At 42.4% G+C, this 19,996-nt stretch overlaps 1 protein-coding gene across 2 annotated transcripts in view; it reads left to right on the plus strand.

Moving 5' to 3' along the window:
- The window catches only part of lsm12b (LSM12 homolog b), a 46,191-nt gene that overhangs the window by 24,311 nt on the left and 1,884 nt on the right, over positions 1–19,996 (plus strand). The window contains exon 5 of one of the 2 annotated variants that reach the window (XM_068012976.1): positions 2,973–3,064. The exons of the other annotated variant lie outside the window; for it this stretch is intronic. Within the exon in view, the coding sequence (XP_067869077.1) occupies positions 2,973–3,029 (57 nt within the window). The 3' untranslated portion in view covers positions 3,030–3,064. The remainder of the gene's footprint in view (positions 1–2,972; positions 3,065–19,996) is intronic. 2 annotated transcript variants of the gene reach the window in all.

Genomic DNA, 19,996 nt, shown 5'->3' on the forward strand with positions numbered 1-19,996 from the left:
CATTTGCATTGTTTTTCAGCCTTGTGGATGACTTTGGAGAAAAATAGGGCAGAGGGAAGCTGCCAACCACTTGGCAAGAGACTCAAAAGGGAGGGGGGTGGGGAGGCTGGTGAGGTGGGCATCTTTTAAGAGTACTTTTTTCCTTAAAATGCTCTTTATACATAAGTACAGATATTAAGTTTTTCTGTTGGAAATTATTAATTTTCCCTCATTTTATTTATATGCCTGAATATATTTGGTTGTTACAGATGGTTTCATGTTAGTGTGGGTTTTTCTGATATTGAGTGTTCTCACTTGAAGCTCTTGTTGCTTCATTTATATCTGGCCCAAGGATGCTACAGCTGGAACTTCAAACAACTGCACCACTGGGTGGTGATGCAGCATTTCTAACAATTCATCTCTGTCTTACAAACATAGTGAGCTTCTGATTGTTCAGCTCCTCAGCTTTGCAGTGGAGCTTGTTTGGTCGTTAACTGAAAGCAGCTAGCTTGAGTGGCGCAATGAGGAAATCCAGTGACCAACCTTGTCCTCAGTCAGCATAGGTGCATGATTCAGGGAGACACTTGGAGAAAATGCTCTTCACAAAAAAGGTGCTACAAAAGGAATTCAGAATTTGCTTTTCCCTTCAGTCTTGTTTCTTCTCATGTATGACTGCATTAATGTGGATGTGAATTCCATTAATATCTTCGATTTTGCGAATACACATTTTGGAGATGTACCAAAACATTTTTAAAGATGTATGCATTTTTAACAATTCAAATATTTACAAATGTTCAAATAATTGGATGGCTAATAAATTCATAGTCATGGAATGGTTACAGCACAGAAGGAGGCCATTTGGCCCTTTGTGTCTGTGTCAGCTCTCTGAAAGAGCAACTCGGCTCGTCCCACTTGCCTGCCCTTTCCCTGTAGCCCTACAATTTATTTTTCTTCAGATAATTATCCAGTTCCCTTTTGAAAGCAATAATTGAATCTGCCCCCACCACATTCTTAGGGAGTACATTCCAGATCCTGACCACGCGGTATAAAAAAAAAAATCCTTATGTCGTCTTTAGTTTTTTTGCTATTTGCCTTAAATTGGTGTCCTCTGGTTCTCGACCCTTGCACCGATGGGAACAGTTTCTCCCTGATTTTGAACACCTCTGTCAAATCTCTTCTGAACCTTCTGTTCTCTAAGAGAACAGCCCCAGCTTCTCCACTCTATCCACGTATTCTCTCATCCCTGGAACCATTCTTGTAAATCTTTTCTGCACCTCTTCTAACCCTTTACATCCTTCCTAAAGTTTGGTAGCCAGAATTGGACACAATAATCCAGTTGAGGCCGAACCAGTGTGTTTTATAAAGGTTCACCATAATTTGCTTTTGTACACTATGCCTCTATTTATAAAGCCCAGGATCTTTTATGCCTTATTAACTGCTTTCTCAACCTGCCCTGCCACCTTCAACAATTTATGCATATATATCCCCAGGTCCCTCTGCTACTGTAGTCCTTTTAGAACTGTATCCTTTATTTTATATTGCTGCTGCTGCTGCTTGTTCTTCCTACCAAAATGTATCTGTTTGCACTTCTCTGCATTAAATTTCCTCTGCCTCGTGTCCGCCATTGATCTGTGAATATTGAATCGTTTTTTTAAAAGAAAATGTAGCATTTCCAGCTTGTCTCAGTGTTGCTAGAACTGCTGTGTTTCCTTGTGTTGACCGTAGCCTCATTTTCATTCTCATACAAAGTAACAGTCAGCATTCAACAAAGATAATGCAAGAATAAATGCTGCACGTATTTTGATTTTACGTATCCTGCAGTTTATTCGGATTTGAGACTGTATGTTTCCCAAACTGATCTTTGATGTTGCTTGCAACTTTGCAATGCAATGTGCATTCTCTAGTACTGTTGCCAGGTATAATTAGTATATTATGTCATTTCCACAAATATTTCCTTATTTTTGATATTAGAAAATTGATTTTTTTGGTCAAGAACTATTCATTTATGCAGGTTTCTTTCGTTTGTATTCATATTTTATAGAATCCCAAAATGTAAATTCGAAGTTTGGAAGAAATATGCATATGACGGTCAATAGGTACACAAAAGCATTTTGCACCTTAAATAATGAAGTAGGAACTGTTCAGTCTGACAAATAAGGGGGTTTTGTTACTTTATGATAAACTGCCACTTGTTGGTAAATCTTAGCCTCCGTGCTGTTACAAGTATGGGCAAATAAAATACTTAATGGCTAGATTTTGCTCGGACTTTAACACTTAATATTGCCATGGCTGATAGTATTTTGGAATGCAAGTAATATATGCAAAGCCCAACTGAAGATTTGGATTGACAGTTTTGTCAGATAATTAAGTCTGGTGCATACTTGTTTTACTTGGTTGTCATCGAATATGAGCTTCATACTGAAATTTAATCACATGTACTGTTCATACATATACAGTTTCATTAAAATCCAAAAACAATCATAGCCAGCTCAGAGCACAAGGTTGTGGGGGTGGGGTGCAAGAATTATTTTTCAGACATGAGTGACAGTTTTAAGCCCATCACATCCCTTGTAGAGGATTGGAAGTGATTTTTATGAACCTTTCCCCATTGTCAGTTGGGGAATCTGAAACAATGGATGTGATGCTGTCCATTCAGCACCCTGTTTACCAATACCACATTTGCTATGCTGGATGACTATTGATTATCAGTATAAAACTTGGCAAATTACTAAATTGGGTTTATTAGTTTCTTGAGACTTTATGAAAGAAAACTTCAAGTTCTAACCAACTTCATTTTTTTACTGCAGCAATAGTTAATGTCTCCCATATGTGAAACTGATGGGATAGCTTAAGTAATGATCTGTAACTGACCGGATGAAATTCGAGTGGACATAAAATATTTCTGGCCTCCAGGCATTCAGTTTCTATCATCCATTGTTAAAATGTAAACTTTTTAATCAGCACAAAGCACTAATTATTTTTTATCTTTTCAGCTATACAGTAAAAACAAGTTTCAAAGTGGAGATTTCCACTTGCCTGATAGCTATTAACTGCTTAGGAGAGACCATTAACAGCCTTTTGTCAGGTAATGTCAGTAGGCTACCTGCAGTTGATTTAAAGTACATTGGGGAGAAATGGGACTACTGTTTTATTAAATTAGTGATTAACATTTTTTTGTGCAGTGAGCACTATACACTTTGTTTTAATTAAATAAAAAAAATAAAGCCGTGAATGACTAGTTATGCATTTCAGCCTCATGGGTTCATCCACTGATAAGGCTGCTTGTCTCTCCATGCAATTAATGGCAATTATCAAAGAAATGTGTGCTTGTTTTTCCCATTTCGATGAAATAACTAATACTACAAACTAGATATTGCAGTGTCAATTATTAGCCTGAAAGCTTCCTTCTGTATAGCTACATATCTTTGGCTTGTTGCAAGATGCACACATCTTATCTAAATCAATTTAGCAGAAAATTATACAGGTTTTAGAACCATTCAATATTCACCAATGGACACTATTCCTCCATTCAGTGCAGTTAGCTTCTCTTTATTCCTCTATGCTGATGCTTACAAAGTGTCAACTAAATGCCAACCATACAAAGTGTCACCGTTTTCATGGAAAAAGGCATTGAGTAAATCTTTTTTTAGGGGAGGGGGGAAAGCCATGTATCACTTCCATTGTTTCAGATTTCCAGCATCTGCATTATTTAAAGCACACAAAGCAGGTATGGAAGGAAAAGTACTTGAGCAGAAACTAATCAGAATGGTGTGTGCATACCAAACAGCCCAAACAAATTGACATGCTCAGGAAAAAAGAAAAATACTGCAGATGCTGGAAATTTGAAATAAAAACAAAATAATACTGGAAATACTCAGCAGGTCTGGCAGCATCTGTGGAGAGAGAAGCAGAGTTAACATTTCAGGTCAGAGACCTTTCATTAGAACTGACATGCTCATGAATTTGGACCAAAGTGACACTGATATTTGAATAAATACTAGAAAATATCATGCTGCTTTTTTTATAAATGAATCTTTGTTAGAAATAATTAACTTTGTTCTCAAATGTGCGAGATGGATTAAATAGAACTTGTACAAATATGCAAGTATCCAGTTTGTGACAAAGTAATTTGCAAATCATAATCATCCTCCATTGGTTTGGTTATTTTCCTGGCACCAAAGAACAAACTTCCAGTTCCTAAACAGTTCATTATTTCATCTACACAGGAAAATATAAACTTTAAAGTGAATTTTTGCCACTTGATAATAGCGGGAAAAAAGATTTCAGTGAGGGTGATGCAGTGGAAACACCATAGGTGGGGCTAAGGAACAACAAAGGACGCAGGACATTGGACCTGTCTGCAGACCTCCAGATGCTTTTTTAAAATTCGTTCCTGGGATGTGGGCGATGCTGTTAGGCCAGCATTTATTGCCCCATCTCTAATTGCCCTAGAGAAGGTGGTGGTGAGCTGCCTCCTTGAACCCACAGTGCTGTTAGGAAGGGAGTTCCAGGATTTGACCCAAGGACAGTGAAGTAATTGCGATATAGTTCCAAGTCAGGATGGTGTGTGGCTTGGAGGGGAACTTACAGGTGGTGGTGTTCCCATGCATCTGCTGTCCTTGTCCTTCTATGTGATAGAGGTCATGGGTTTGGAAGGTGCTGTCTAAGGAGCCTTGGTGCGTTGCTGCAGTGCATCTTGTAGATGGTACGCACGGCTGCCACTGTGCATCAGTGGAGGAGGGAGTGAATGTTTGTGGATGGAGTGCCAATCAAGCGGGCTGCTTTGTCCTGGATGGTGTCAAGCTTCTTGAGTAGTGTTGGAGCTGCACCCATCTAGGCAAGTGGAGAGTATTCCATCACACTCCTGACTTGTGCCTTGTAAATGGTGGATGGGCTTTGGGGGGGTCAGGAGATGAGTTACTCGCCTGAGGATTCCTAGCCTCTGACCTGCTCTTGTAGCCACGGTATTTATATGGCTACTCCAGTTCAGTTTCTGCTCAGTGGTAGCCCCCAGGATGTTGTTGATGAGTGATTCAGCGATCGTAATGCCATTGAATGTCAAAGGGAGATGATTAGATCCTCCCCTGTTGGAGATGGTCATTGCCTGGCACTTATGTGGCACAAATGTTACTTGCCATTTATCAGCCCAAGCCTGGATCTAGTCGAGGTCTTGCTGCATCTAGAGACGGGCTGCTTCAGTATCTGAGGAGTTGCAAATGATGCTGAACATTGTGCAATCATCAGTGAACATCCCCACTTCTGACCTTATGATTGAAGGAAAGTCATTTAATTGATGAAGCAGCTGAAGATGGTTGGGCCTAGGACAGTATCCTGAGGAACTCCTGCAGTGATGTTCTGGGACTGAGATGATTAACCTGCAAAGACCACAACCAACTTTCTTTGCGTTAAGTACTAATCCAACCAGCTGAGAGTTTTCCCCCCGATTCCCATTGGCTCCGATTTTGCTGGTGCTCCTTGATGCCATACTTGGTCAAATACTGCCTTGATGTCGAGGGCGGTCACTCTCACCTCACCCCTTGAGTTTAGCTCTTTTTTGTTCATGTTTGAACCAAGGTCAGGAGCTGAGTGGCCCTGACGGAACCCAAACTGAGCGTTAGTGAGCAGGTTATTGCTAAGTAAGTGCCGCTTGATAGCAGTGTCAACGACACCTTCCATCGTTTTACTGATGATTGAAAGTAGACTGATGGGGTGGTAATTAGCCGGGTTGGACTTGTCCTGCTTTTTGTGTACAGGACATACCTGGGCAATTTTCCACATTGCCGGGTAGATGCCAGTGTTGTGGCTGTACTGGAACAGCTTGGCTAGGGGTGTGGCAAGTTCTGGAGCACAGGTCTTCAGTACTATTGCCAGAATGTTGTCAAGGCCCAGAGTTTTTGCAGTATACAGTGCCTTCAATCATTTCTTGATGTTATGCGGAGTGAATCTAACTGGCTGAAGACTGGCCTCTGTGATGCTGGGGGCGTCAGGAAGAGGCCGAGATATGAACATGTGAGTTGGGAGCAGGAGTAGGCCACTCGACTCCTTGAGTCTTCTCTGCCATTCAGTAAGTTCATGGCTGAACTGATTACTCAGCATTCCCACCTACCCCCGATAACCTTTCACCTCATTGCTTATCAAGAATCTATCTACCTCTGCCTTAAAAATATTCAAAGACTCTGCTTCCACCGCCTTCTGAGGAAGAGAGTTCCAAAGACCCACGACCCTCGGAGAAAAAATTTCTCCTCATCTCTGTCTTAAATTGGTGGAAGGCTAATTATAACAATATTAGGCAGGAACTGAAGAATTTAGATTGGGGGCGGCTGTTTGAGAGTAAATCAACACCTGACATGTGGGAGTCTTTCAAACATCAGTTGATTAGAATCCAGGACCAGCATGTTCCTGTGAGGAAGAAGGATAAGTTTGGCAAGTTTCAGGAACCTTTGATAACGAGGGATATTGTGAGCCTAGTCAAAAAGAAAAAGGAAGCATTTGCAAGGGCTGGAAGGCTGGGAACAGACGAAGCCCTTGAGGAATATAAAGACAGTAGGAAGGAACTTAAGCAAGGAGTCAGGAGGGCTAAATGGGGTCATGAAAAGTCATTGGCAAACAGGATAAAGGAGAATCCCAAGGCTTTTTATACGTATATAAAGAGCAAGAGGGTAACCAGGGAAAGGGTTGGCCCACTCAAGGTCAGAGGAGGGAATCTATATGTGGAGGCTGAGGAAATGGGCGAGGTACTATATGAGTACTTTGCATCAGTATTCACCAAAGAGAAGGACTTGGTGGATGATGAGTCTAGGGAAGGGAGCGTAGATAGTCTGGGTCATGTCGTTATCAAAAAGGAGGAGGTGTTGAGCATCTTGCAAGGCGTTAAGGTAGACAAGTCCCCAGGGCCTGATGGAATCTACCCCAGAATACTGAGGGAGGCAAGGGAAGAAATTGCAGGGGCCTTGACAGAAATCTTTGTATCCTCATTGGCTACAGGTGAGGTCCCAGAGGACTGGAGAATAGCCAATGTTCCTTTGTTTAAGAAGGGTAGCTAGGATAATCCAGGAAATTATAGGCCAGTGAGCCTTATGTCAGTGGTAGGTAAATTATTAGAGAGGAGTCTTCGGGACAGGATTTACTTTCACTTGAAAACAAATGAACATATTAGCGAGAGGCTGCATGGTTTTGTGAAGGGGAGGTCGTGTCTCACGAACTTGATTGAGTTTTTTGAGGAAGTGACGAAGATGATTGATGAAGGAAGGGCAGTGGATGTTGTCTATATGGACTTCAGTAAAGCCTTTGACAAGGTCCCTCATGGCAGACTAGTACAAAAGGTGAAGTCACGTGGGATCAGAGGTGAGCTGGCAAGATGGGTACAGAACTGGCTCTGTCATAGAAGACAGAGGGTAGCAGTGGAAGGGTGCTTTTCTGAATGGAGGGCTGTGACTAGTGGTGTTCCGCAGGGATCAGTGCTGGGACCTTTGTTGTTTGTAGTATATATAAATGATTTGGAGAAAAATGTAGCTGGTCTGATTAGTAAGTTTGCGGATGACACAAAGGTTGGTGGAGTTGTGGATAGTGATGAGGATTGTCCGAGGATATAGATCGGTTGGAGACTTGGGCAGAGAAATGGCAGATGGAGTTTAATCCGGACAAATGTGAGGTCATGCATTTTGGAAGATCTAATACAGGTGGGAAGTGTACAGTAAATGGCAGAACCCTTGGGAGTATTGACAGGCAGACAGATCTGGACGTACAGCTCTGCAGGTCACTGAAAGTGGCAACGCAGGTGGATAGGGTAGTCAAGAAGGCATACGGCATGCTTGCCTTCATCGGTCGGGGCATAGAGTATAAAAATTGGCAAGTCATGCTGCAGCTGTAGAGAACTTTAGTTAGGCCACACTTCGAATATTGCGTGCAATTCTGGTCACCACACTACCAAAAGGACGTGGAAGCTTTGGAGAGGGTACAGAAGAGGTTTACCAGGATGTTGCCTGGTCTGGAGGGCATTAGCTATGAGGAGAGGTTGGATAAACTTGGATTGTTTTCACTGGAACGACGGAGGTGGAGGGGCGACATGATAGAGGTTTACAAAGTTATGAGCGGCATGGACAGAGTGGATAGTCAGAAGCTTTTTCCCAGGGTGGAAGAGTCAGTTACTAGGGGACATAGGTTTAAGGTGCGAGGGGCAAAGTTTAGAGGGGATGTGCGAGGAAAGTTCTTTACACAGAGGGTGGTGAGTGCCTGGAACTTGCTGCCGGGGGAGGTGGTGGAAGCAGGTATGATAGCGACGTTTAAGCGGCATCTTGACAAACACATGAATAGGATGGGAATAAAGGGATACGGTCCCCGGAAGTGCAGAAGGTTTTAGTTTAGAGAGGCATCAAGATCGGTGCAGGCTTGGAGGGCCAAATGGCCTGTTCCTGTGCTGTACTGTTCTTTGTTCTTTAAATGGGCAATCCCTTATTTTTAAACAGTGGCCCCTAGTTCTAGATTCTGCCACAAGGGGAAACATCCTTTCCACATCCACCCTGTCAAGACCCCTCAGGATCTTATATTGTTTATCAAGTCGCCTCTTACTCTTCTAAATTCCAGCAGATACATGCCCAGCCTGTCCAATCTTTCCTCATAAGACAGCCTGCCCATTTCAGGTATTAGTCTAGTAAACCTTCTCTGAACTGCCTCCAATGCATTTATATCCATCCTTAAATAAGGAGACCAATACTGTACACAGTACTCCAGATGTGGTCTCACCAATGCCCTGTATAACTGAAGCATAACCTTCCTACTTTTGTATTCAGTTCCCCTCATGATAAACGATAACATTCTATTAGCTTTCCTAATTACGTGCTGTACCTGCATACTAACCTTTTGTGATTCATGCACTAGGACACCCAGATCCCTCTGCATTTGAGCTCTGCAATCTCTCCCTATTTAGATAATATGCTTTTTTATTCTTCCTGCCAAAATGGGCAATTTCACATTTTTCCACATTATACTCCATTTGCCAGATCTTTGCCCACTCATTTAACCTATATATATGCCTTTGTAACCTCCTTATGTCCTCTTCACAAATTACTTTCCTACCTATCTTTGTGTCATCAGCAAATTTAGCAACCATACCTTTGGTCCCTTCATCTAAGTCATTTATATAAATTGTAAAAAGTTGAGGGCCCAGCATAAATCCCTGTGGCACACTACTCGTTACATCTTGCCAACCAGAAATGACCCATTTATGCCTATTCTCTGTTTCTTGTTAGCTAGCCAATCTTCTATCCATGCCAATATGTTATCCCCTACACCATGAGCTTTTATTTTTTGCAACAACCTTTGAAGTGACACCTTATCAAATGCTTTCTGGAAATCCACCGGTTCCCCTTTATCCACAGCACATGTAACTGCCTCAAAGAACTCCAATAAATTGGTTAAACATGATTTCCCTTTCACAAAACCATGTTGACTCTGCTTGATTACTTTGAATTTTTCTAAGTACCCTGCTATAACATCTTTAATAGCTTCTAACATTTTCCCTAAGTCAGATGTTAAGCTAACTGGCCTATAGTTTCCTGCTTTCTGTCTCCCTCCCTTTTTGAATAACGGAGTTACATTTGCTATTTTCCAATAGAACAAAGAACAAAGATAATTACAGCACAGGAACAGGCCCTTCGGCCCTCCAAGCCTGCGCCGATCCAGATCCCCTCTCTCAACATTTTCTAAGGTTCTGTATCTCTTTTCTTCCTGCCCATTCATGTATCTGTCTAGATACATCTTAAAAGACGCCATCGTGCCCGCATCTACCACCTCCGCTGGCAACGCGTTCCAGGCACCCACCACCCTCTGCGTAAAGAACTTTCCACGCATATCCCCCCTAAACTTTTCTCCTTTCACTTTGAACTCGTGTCCTCTAGTAATTGAATCCCCCACTCTGGGGAAAAAGCCTCTTGCTATCCACCCTGTCTATACCTCTCATGATTTTGTACACCTCAATCAGGTCCCCCCTCAACCTCCGTCTTTCTAATGAAAATAATCCTAATCTACTCAACCTCTCTTCATAGCTAGCACCCTCCATACCAGGCAACATCCTGGTGAACCTCCTCTGCACCCTCTCCAAAGCATCCACATCCTTTTGGTAATGTGGCGACCAGAACTGTACGCAGTATTCCAAATGTGGCCGAACCAAAGTCCTATACAACTGTAACATGACCTGCCAACTCTTGTACTCAGTACCCCGTCCGATGAAGGAAAGCATGCCGTATGCCTTCTTGACCACTCTATTTACCTGCGTTGCCACCTTCAGGGAACAGTGGACCTGCACACCCAAATCTCTCTGTACATCAATTTTCCCCAGGACTTTTCCATTTACTGTATAGTTCACTCTTGAATTGGATCTTCCAAAATGCATCACCTCGCATTTGCCCTGATTGAACTCCATCTGCCATTTCTCTGCCCAACTCTCCAATCTATCTATATTCTGCTGTATTCTCTGACAGTCCCCTTCACTATCTGCTACTCCACCAATCTTAGTGTCGTCTGCAAACTTACTAATCAGACCACCTATACTTTCCTCCAAATCATTTATGTATATCACAAACAACAGTGGTCCCAGCACGGATCCCTGTGGAACACCACTGGTCACACGTCTCCATTTTGAGAAACTCCCTTCTACTGCTACTCTCTGTCTCCTGTTGCCCAGCCAGTTCTTTATCCATCTAGCTAGTACACCTTGGACCCCATGCGCCTTCACTTTCTCCATCAGCCTGCCATGGGGAACTTTATCAAACGCCTTACTGAAGTCCATGTATATGACATCGACAGCCCTTCCCTCATCAATCAACTTTGTCACTTCCTCAAAGAATTCTATTAAGTTGGTAAGACATGACCTTCCCTGCACAAAACCATGTTGCCTATCACTGATAAGCCCATTTTCTTCCAAATGGGAATAGATCCTATCCCTCAGTATCTTCTCCAGCAGCTTCCCTACCACTGACGTCAGGCTCACCGGTCTATAATTACCTGGATTATCCCTGCTACCCTTCTTAAACAAGGGGACAACATTAGCAATTCTCCAGTCCTCCGGGACCTCACCCGTGTTTAAGGATGCTGCGAAGATATCTGTTAAGGCCCCAGCTATTTCCTCTCTCGCTTCCCTCAGTAACCTGGGATAGATCCCATCCGGACCTGGGGACTTGTCCACCTTAATGCCCTTTAGAATACCCAACACTTCCTCCCTCCTTATGCCGACTTGACCTAGTGTAATCAAACATCTGTTCCTAACCTCAACATCCGTCATGTCCCTCTCCTCGGTGAATACCGATGCAAAGTACTCGTTTAGAATCTCACCCATTTTCTCTGAGTCCAAGCATAACATTCCTCCTTTGTCCTTTAGTGGGCCAATCCTTTCTCTAGTTACCCTCTTTCTCCTTATATATGAATAAAAGGCTTTGGGATTTTCCTTAACCCTGTTTGCTAAAGATATTTCATGACCCCTTTTAGCCCTCTTAATTCCTCGTTTCAGATTGGTCCTACATTCCCGATATTCTTTCAAAGCTTCGTCTTTCATCAGCCGCCTAGACCTTATGTATGCTTCCTTTTTCCTCTTAGCTAGTCTCACAATTTCACCTGTCATCCATGGTTCCCTAATCTTGCCATTTCTATCCTTAATTTTCACAGGAACATGTCTCTCCTGCACGCTAATCAACCTCTCTTTAAAAGCCTCCCACATATCACATGTGGATTTACCTTCAAACAGCTGCTCCCAATCTACATTCCCCATCTCCTGCCGAATTTTGGTATAGTTGGCCTTCCCCCAATTTAGCACTCTTCCTTTAGGACCACTCTCGTCTTTGTCCATGAGTATTTTAAAGCTTACAGAATTGTGATCACTATTCCCAAAGTAGTCCCCTACTGAAACTTCAACCACCTGGCCGGGCTCATTCCCCAACACCAGGTCCAGTATGGCCCCTTCCTGAGTTGGACTATTTACATACTGCTCTAGAAAACCCTCTTGGATGCTCCTTACAGATTCTGCTCCATCTAGACCTCTAACACTAAGTGAATCCCAGTCAATGTTGGGAAAATTAAAATCTCCTATCACCACCACCCTGTTGCTCCTACATCTTTCCATAATCAATCTAACGGAACCTTCCCCGAATCTAGGGACTTTTGGAAAATTAAAACTAAGACATCAACTATCTCGCTAACCACTTCTTTTAGGACCCTATGATGGAGTCCATCAGGACCCGGGGACTTGTCAGTCCGCAGCTGCAACAATTTGCTCAGTACCACTTCCCTCGAGATTGTAATTTTCTTGAGTTCCTCCCTCCCTTCCATTTCCTGACTTGCAGCTATTTCTGAGATGTTACTTGTATCCTCAATAGTGAAGACCGATGCAAAATACCAGTTGAATTCATCTGCCAACTCCTTATTATCCATTATTAATTCCCCAGACTCACTTTCTATAGGACCAACGCTCAGTTTGTTAACCCTTTTAAAAAAAAAAAATCTATAGAAATTCTTACTATCTGCCCTTATATTTCTAGCTAGCTTTCTCTCGTACTCTAATTTTACCTTCCTTATCAATCTTTTAGTCTTTCCTGTTTTTTATATTCTGTGCAAGCTTCTGACCTTTGTGCAATTATATGCTTTAAGTTTGATACTATCTTTAACTGTTTTAGTTAACCACAGATGGCAGGTCTCCCCCTCAATTTTGCTTTCTTGTTGAAATGTATCTATTCTGTGTATTCTGAAATATCCCCTTAAATGTCTGCCACTGCCTCTCCATTAACATATCCTTTAACCTAATTTGCCAGTTCACTTTAGCTAGCTCTGCTTTCATGCCCTCATAATTGCCCTTATTTAAGTTTAAAATACTCGTCTTGGACCCACTCTTCTCTCCCTCAAACTGAATGTAAAATTCAATCATATTATGATCATTGCTCCCTTGGGGCGCCTTAACTATGAGGTCATAAATTAATACTATCTTATTGCATAATATCAGGTCTAGTATAGCCTGCTCTCTGGCTCCAGAACGTATTGTTCCAAGAAATTATTCCAAAAACATTCTGTGTGCTCCTCATCTAGGCTACCTCTGCCCATCTGATTTTTCCAGTCTATATGTTGGTTAAAATTCCCCATAATTATCGCCATGTCTTTCTGATAAGCTGACATTATTTCTTCCTTTATACCCTGTCCTACAGTGTAGTTAGTTATTTGGCCTGTCCACCACTCCCACAAGTGACTTCTTGACTTTATGATTCCTCATCTCTACTGTCATGCCATGACTGCTGCCATCTCCCAGGCATACGAGTGCACGGCGTCCTCCATCAAGTGGTTGAAGACCCTCTTGGAGAGCCAGATTCCACAGATGTGCCATGAGCTCAGAGCAGCTGTGGCAAAGCGAGAGAAGCAACAGTAGGCTGGAATTTTATGGCCCACCAACCAGCAGGCTGATGGCAGGGCTGTAAAAGGCGGGGGGGGGGGTGGGAACAGATTAAAAGTGACTGTGGGAACAGATTAAAAGTAAACTAATCAGCTAACAGACTAACTGAAGCTGTGGAGCCAATTTATAAAAATAACAAGCAGAAACTAACAGGGACAGCTGCAGATAGCTTATTAGCAGCCCATTGTTGATGGTCAGCCTAACGAGTACACCAATCAGGCTCTGACAACACGAAATTGCAGAAGTCTGCAAACCACTCAGAAACAAGGGGGGGTTACTAGTTTTGTTTGAATAATTGTAAGAAAGGCTTGCTGTAGTGAGTACTGGTTCTGTTCTTTGTTCGTTTCTTTTGCTTTGCTTTTTGTTTCTTTTGTAACTTTGCAATGTAACAACCATATACTGCAATAAAGTTTCTGAAAGTTACGTTCAGACTTCGTCTCTTTGTAACCGATGGGATCCAACACTGCCGAAACTGCTTCTACATCCTGGTTTCCTGAACTTGGGTCATCCCTCTCTATTGTGCTAATACCATCATTAATTAACAGAGCCGCCCCTCCAACTTTTCCTAGTTTCCTGTCCTTCCTAAATACCATGTACCCTTCAATATTCAGGTCCCAATCTATGTCATCCTGCAGCCATGTCTCTAATGGCTATCAGATCGCATTTATCTATTTCTACTTGCACTCGCAGTTCATCTGTTTTGTTTCGAATGCTACATGCATTTAGACACAGAGCCTTTAGTTTTTACCTTTTATTATTTTTGTAACCTCTACCCTTACCTGTTGATTTACTCTTAGATTTGTACGCTCTGTCCCTTCCTGTCACAGTCTGTTTATCATTTCGCATATTAATACTTTTCTCTCTTGCCTTGTCTCTACTCCTTGATTTACCATATCTTCCCAAACTTGATCCCTTGGCCCCACTATTCAATTTAAAACCCTCTCTACTTCCCTAGTCATGTGGCTTGCTAGAACACTGGCCCCAGCATGGTCCAGGTGTAGACCGTCCCAGCTGGACAGCCACCACTTTCCTCAGTACTGGTGCCAGTGCCCCATGAACCGAAACCCACTTCTCCATACCAGTCTTTGAGCCAAGCATTGATTTCTCTAATCTTATGTACCCTATGCCAATTTGCACATGGCTCAGATAATCCAGAGATTATTACCTTTGAGGTTCTGCTTCGTAATTTAGTGCCTAGTTCCTCATACTGACTATGCAGAACCTCTTTCCTTGTCCTGCCTATGTCATTGGTGCCTACATGCACCATGACGACCGGATCCTTCCCCCTCCCACTGTAAGTTCCTGTCCAGCCCTGAGCAGATGTCCCAAACCGTGGCACTGGGCAAACAACACAGCCGTCTGGACACTCACTCTTCGCTGCAGAGAACAGTGTGAAACCCCTTAACTATACTGTCCCCTACTGCCACTACATTCCTTTTTTCTCCCTCCACTTGAATGGCTTCCTGTACCATAGTGCCATGGTCAGGTTGCTTATCCACCCTGCAGCCCCCACTGTCATCAAAATAAGCTGAAAGAACCTCAGACCTGTTGAACAATTGCAAAGGCTGAGGCTCCTGCACAACTGCCCTCTGGGTCCCCTTATCTGCCTCAGCGGCAGCTGCACTGTCCTGTTCCTGACCACTGACCAAATCAGAAAACCTTATCCTAAGGGGTGTGACCACCTCCTGGTACAAAATGTCCAGGTAACTTTCTCCCTTCCTGGTGTGTCGCAGTGTTTGCAGCTCAGCCTCCAGTTCAATGACTCTGAGCCGAAACTCTTCGAGCCGCAAATACTTACTGCAGACGTGTTCGCCCCGGATCATGCTGGCATCCAGGAGCTCCCAGATGCTGCAGCTGTGACACATCACCTGTCCTGCTTTCCTTAATGTGTTTCAATTAACTTCATTATTTTATTCAATTATTTGGATGAGTCATCCACTCGGCACTTCTGGCTGAAGATTGTTGCAAATGCTTCAGCCTTATCTTTTGCACTGACGTGCTGGGCTCCCCTGTCATTGAGGATGGGGATCTTTGTGGAGCCACCTCCTCCAGTTAGTTGTTTAATTGTCCACCACAGTTCACGACTGGATGTGGCAGGGCTGCAGAGCTTAGATCTGATCCAAAACAAAAACAAGAAATGCTGGATTCACTCAGCAGGTCTGGCAGCATCTGTGGAAAGAGAAGCAGAGTTAACGTTTCGGGTCAGTGACCCTTCTTCGGAACTGACAAATATTAGAAAAGTCACAGATTATAAACAAGTGAGGTGGGGGTTGGGCAAGAGATAACAAAGGAGAAGGTGCAGATTGGACCAGGCCACATAGCTGACCAAAAGGTCACGGAGCAAAGGCAAACAATATGTTAATGGTGTGTTGAAAGACAAAGCATTAGTACAGATTAGGTGTGAATATACTGAATATTGAACATCAGCAAGTGCATCAGCAAGATCTGATCCGTTGGTTATGGGATCGCTTAGCTCTGTCGATCACATGCTGCTTGTGCTGTTTGGCATGCAAGTAGTCCTGGGTTGTAGCTTCACCATGTTGACATCTCAATTTGAAGTATGCCTGGTGCTGCTCCTGGCATGCCCTCCTGCACTCTTTATTGAATCAGGGTTGATCCCTCAGCTTGATGGTAATGGTAGAGTGGGGGATATGCTGGATCATGAGGTTACAGATTGTGGTTGAGTACAATTCTGCTGCTGCTGATGGCCCACAGCGCCTCATGGATGCCCAGTTTTGCATTGCTAGATCTGTTCAAAATCTATCCCATTTAGCACATTGGTAGTGCCACACAACACGATGGATGGATTTTGTCTCCAAAAGGATTGTGCAGTGGTCACTCCTGCCGATACTGTCATAAACACATGCATCTGCGGCAGGCTGATTGGTGAGGATGAGGTCAAGTATATTTTTCCCTCTTGTTGGTTCCCTCACCACCTGCCACAGACTTAGTCTAGCAGCTATGTCCTTTAAGACTCTGCCAGCTCGGTCAGCAGTGGTGCTGCCGAGCCACTTTTGATGAACATTGAAGTCCCCCACCCAGAGTACATTCTGCACCCTTGCCAGCCTCAGTGCTTCTTCTAAGTGCTGTTCAACATTCAGGAATACGAATTCATTAGCTGAAGGGGGTGGAGGGCGGTAGGTATTCATCAACAGGAGGTTTTTCTTGCCCATGTGTGGAAGTTGTCGTGTGGACCTCCAGAAGACTTTTTATATGGTTGTGCATTAGAGGTTAATAGAAAAATAATGGCGCATGGAATTGGAGATAACTTTGACAGGTTGGTAATTGGTTGGAAGTTAGGAGACAGTGTTTGAGGAAAAAGGGAATGTGCTCTGATTGACAAGATACAAGAAGTTTTTCCCAGGCTCTGTATTTGGGCCTCAGCGTAGAGAATTGTATATCCAAATGCTGTTAGATGACACCAATTTAAGGGGTGCAGTAGGCTGTTTAGATGGGAACAGGAAGTTGCAGAGGGACATAGACTGATGAAGTGAGTGAGCAAAACTGGCAGATGGAGTTCATTGTGGGGAAGTGTGCTATCCGCTTTGGATCCCTGAATGACAAATTGAAATTTTCTAAATGGTGGAAGACTAGGAACTGTGGAGGATCTTAGTGCCCAAGTATACAAATCACTAAAAGCTAATGAAAATACAAAAATTTATTAAAAGGTCTAATGGAATTTGGCCTTTATCTCAAGTGGCTCAAATTCAAAGGGGAGTAGTTATGTTTCAGTTGTACAGAGCCTTGATCATACCGCATCTGAAGCACTGCATTCAATTTTGAGCATCACACTTTAGGAAGAGACCGTTGGCATGGAGAGGTTACAGTGCAGATTCACCCGAATGATACCAAGGCTTTAAGTGTTAAAATATGAGAACTGGTTGCATAAATTTGGCTTGTATTCCACTGAGTAACCAGGGAGCATAGATTTAAGGTAAGGGGCAGGAGGTTTCGAGGGGATTTGAGGAAAAAGTTTTCACGCAGAGGATGGCTGGAATCTGGAACACAGTGCCTGAAGGGGTGGTAGAGGCAGGAGCCCTCACAACATTTAAGAAGTATTTAGATGAACACTTGAAATGCCATAACATACAAAGCTACGGGCCAAGAGCTGGAAAATGGGATTAGCATAGATAGGTGCTTGATGGCTGGCACGGACACAATGGGCCGAAGGGCCTGTTTCTGTGCTGTATAACTCTATGACTCTGAGTTTAGATGGTTGAGGGTAATCTATTTGAGGGGTTTAAAATGAGAAAGGGATTTGGTAGGTTCGATCACTAACTAACTTCTTCTGATGAGAAAATCCAGAAAACGGGTGGCACAATCTTAAAATAAAAGCTAGCCTATTTAGGAATGAAATCAAGAATCACTTTTTCCACGCACAGGGTAGTGGATATCTGGGACTCTTCCCCCAAAAGACTGGCTGCTGGGTCAATTAAAGTGTTCAAGACTGAAATCAATATATTTTTGTTGGTAAGAGTATTGAGAGGTATGGAACAAAGGTGGGTGTATTGAGTTGAACCACAGACCAGTCATGATCTAATTGAATTATAGGATTGTCTTGACTGGTTGAATGGCCTTCCGTGTTTCTAGGAGCCATCACAGTGATTTGAGAGGAAGCCACATAGCTACGGATATAACGTGGCTAGGCAAGGAACTTGGATGAAAGGTGGATTGATGCCATGATCTGACTGAATATGCTTGGGGGCTGAATGGCCTATTTCTGGTCCTATAATAGCAGCTGTTAGCTACATTAGAGCAATTATTGCCAACTTTTTGGGATGTCATTAGCTGAAATTTCAGAAAAGCATGATGGCTTCTTAGTACAGATTTTTTGGGCAGTGTAGAATGATTTACATAATGAATACTGTTCTTTTTAATCATTACCAAAACCTTTTGCCTTAAGAGAAAAGCCCTTCATATGTTGGCATTTCCTGTTGCTCTGTTTGGCTTTATCAATAGTAAAACATCTGGTTAAGCAAAACTAGCAGTTTCTCCAAAGCATTTACTTTGAGATTAGATTTGTAATCCCTTCATTGCTTGGAGTATTGGTGAGTGCTGTATACAGTAATTTATTTGGAATTAGCCATTTTATTTTTAGGCTAGAAGTTGAGTGTTCATTTTGGCTGAAACACACTATCTAAATTCCAGAATGAAATTGAAAGCCCATGATTTATGTCAAATCAGTTTGTTTTTGTGCAAAACTGACTTCAGGCTCCAAAAGGAAATGGTTATCTGAAGTTTATCTGCTGGGTTTTGGAATTTTCTTTCCAGGATGTATTAAAGGCAAGCTTAATCTCTTGCAGTTGGATGTATTTTATGAGGACATTGTGGGTGAGGTGAGGGGGTGTAAGAGAAGGGAATCTTTTTCCTTATCTGACTTTGGAAGCATGAATTTGAACCATTGTTCTTCTGTGCTTGGGAAACAATATATTTAACAAATGTTATATGTTTAATACATTTCAAATACATTCAAGACACTCCATAGCTCAGTGTCACACAAATGTTGATTTAGATGCATGCCAGTTCAATCCCTGTAGGTCCCTTCCCTTTACTGGCACCTATTTATTTTTTGAACAAGCGTAGTCTTTGTTAATACAATATATTTGACAAGTCATTCAAGTAATAATTACTCTTGTTACCTGCACTCTAGTTTCAAATTCGAGTTTAATTCAAGGCTTCCACATTTTTACTTTGCAGTAAATATGCAAATTGTAAAGAATAAATTTAAAATTGAGATTGTTTTATTCCAGGTAACTGTTAACTTACATTATACTTGTGTAGAATAAAAGGGCCTTTCAGAATTGCAAAACTTGGCAGGTACACAAACCTTACATTTTCAATCCTGAACTGGTTCCACCTCATAATTGTGGTTTGTGTAGGAACATTCCTTTCTACCCCTTTAACCTGTTCCACCATTCCGTTAGATCATGGCTGACCTGAGCCTCAACTCCATTTACCTATCTCCATATCCCTTGATGCCCTTATCTGATGGGATTCCATCTGGTAGTTAGAGAAGTTATTTATTTCTTTTTATAGTTTTAATCACCTCCATTAGATCACCCTTGTATTTCTAAACTCAAAGGAATACAATCCTAATCCATACAACCTGTCACCATGATTTAATCCTTTCAGCCCTGGTATCATTTTCGTGCATCTGCTCTATACCCACTTCAGGGCCGATTATATCCTTCCTGAAGTGCAGTGCCTTAGGCTGAACATAGTATACCAGATGGTGTCTGATGATGACTGTGCAACTGAAGACCAATATTACATCAGTCTTAATTACTTTCTGTATCTGTGCGCCAACTTCTAATGATTTGTTTATCTGGATACCCAAATCACCTTTCTTCTCCACAGTATCTAGATTCTCAATGTAGAATTTCTTCTTGGATCCCAAACTTTTCTACATTGGGCAAAACTTTGGCAGATGGAGTTCAATCAATCTTCTATGTGCCTTTGTAACTTCCTGCTACCATCTACACGAGTTGATATGTCTCCTGGCAATGCCAGTTGCAAACTTGATTAAAGGAATAGAGTGTTATATATCCAAATCATGATGCATATGGTGAAAAGTTGATCCCTCAGTACAGA

Source organism: Heterodontus francisci, chromosome 33 (assembly GCF_036365525.1).
Source record: "Heterodontus francisci isolate sHetFra1 chromosome 33, sHetFra1.hap1, whole genome shotgun sequence".
Classification (NCBI taxonomy): domain Eukaryota; kingdom Metazoa; phylum Chordata; class Chondrichthyes; order Heterodontiformes; family Heterodontidae; genus Heterodontus; species Heterodontus francisci.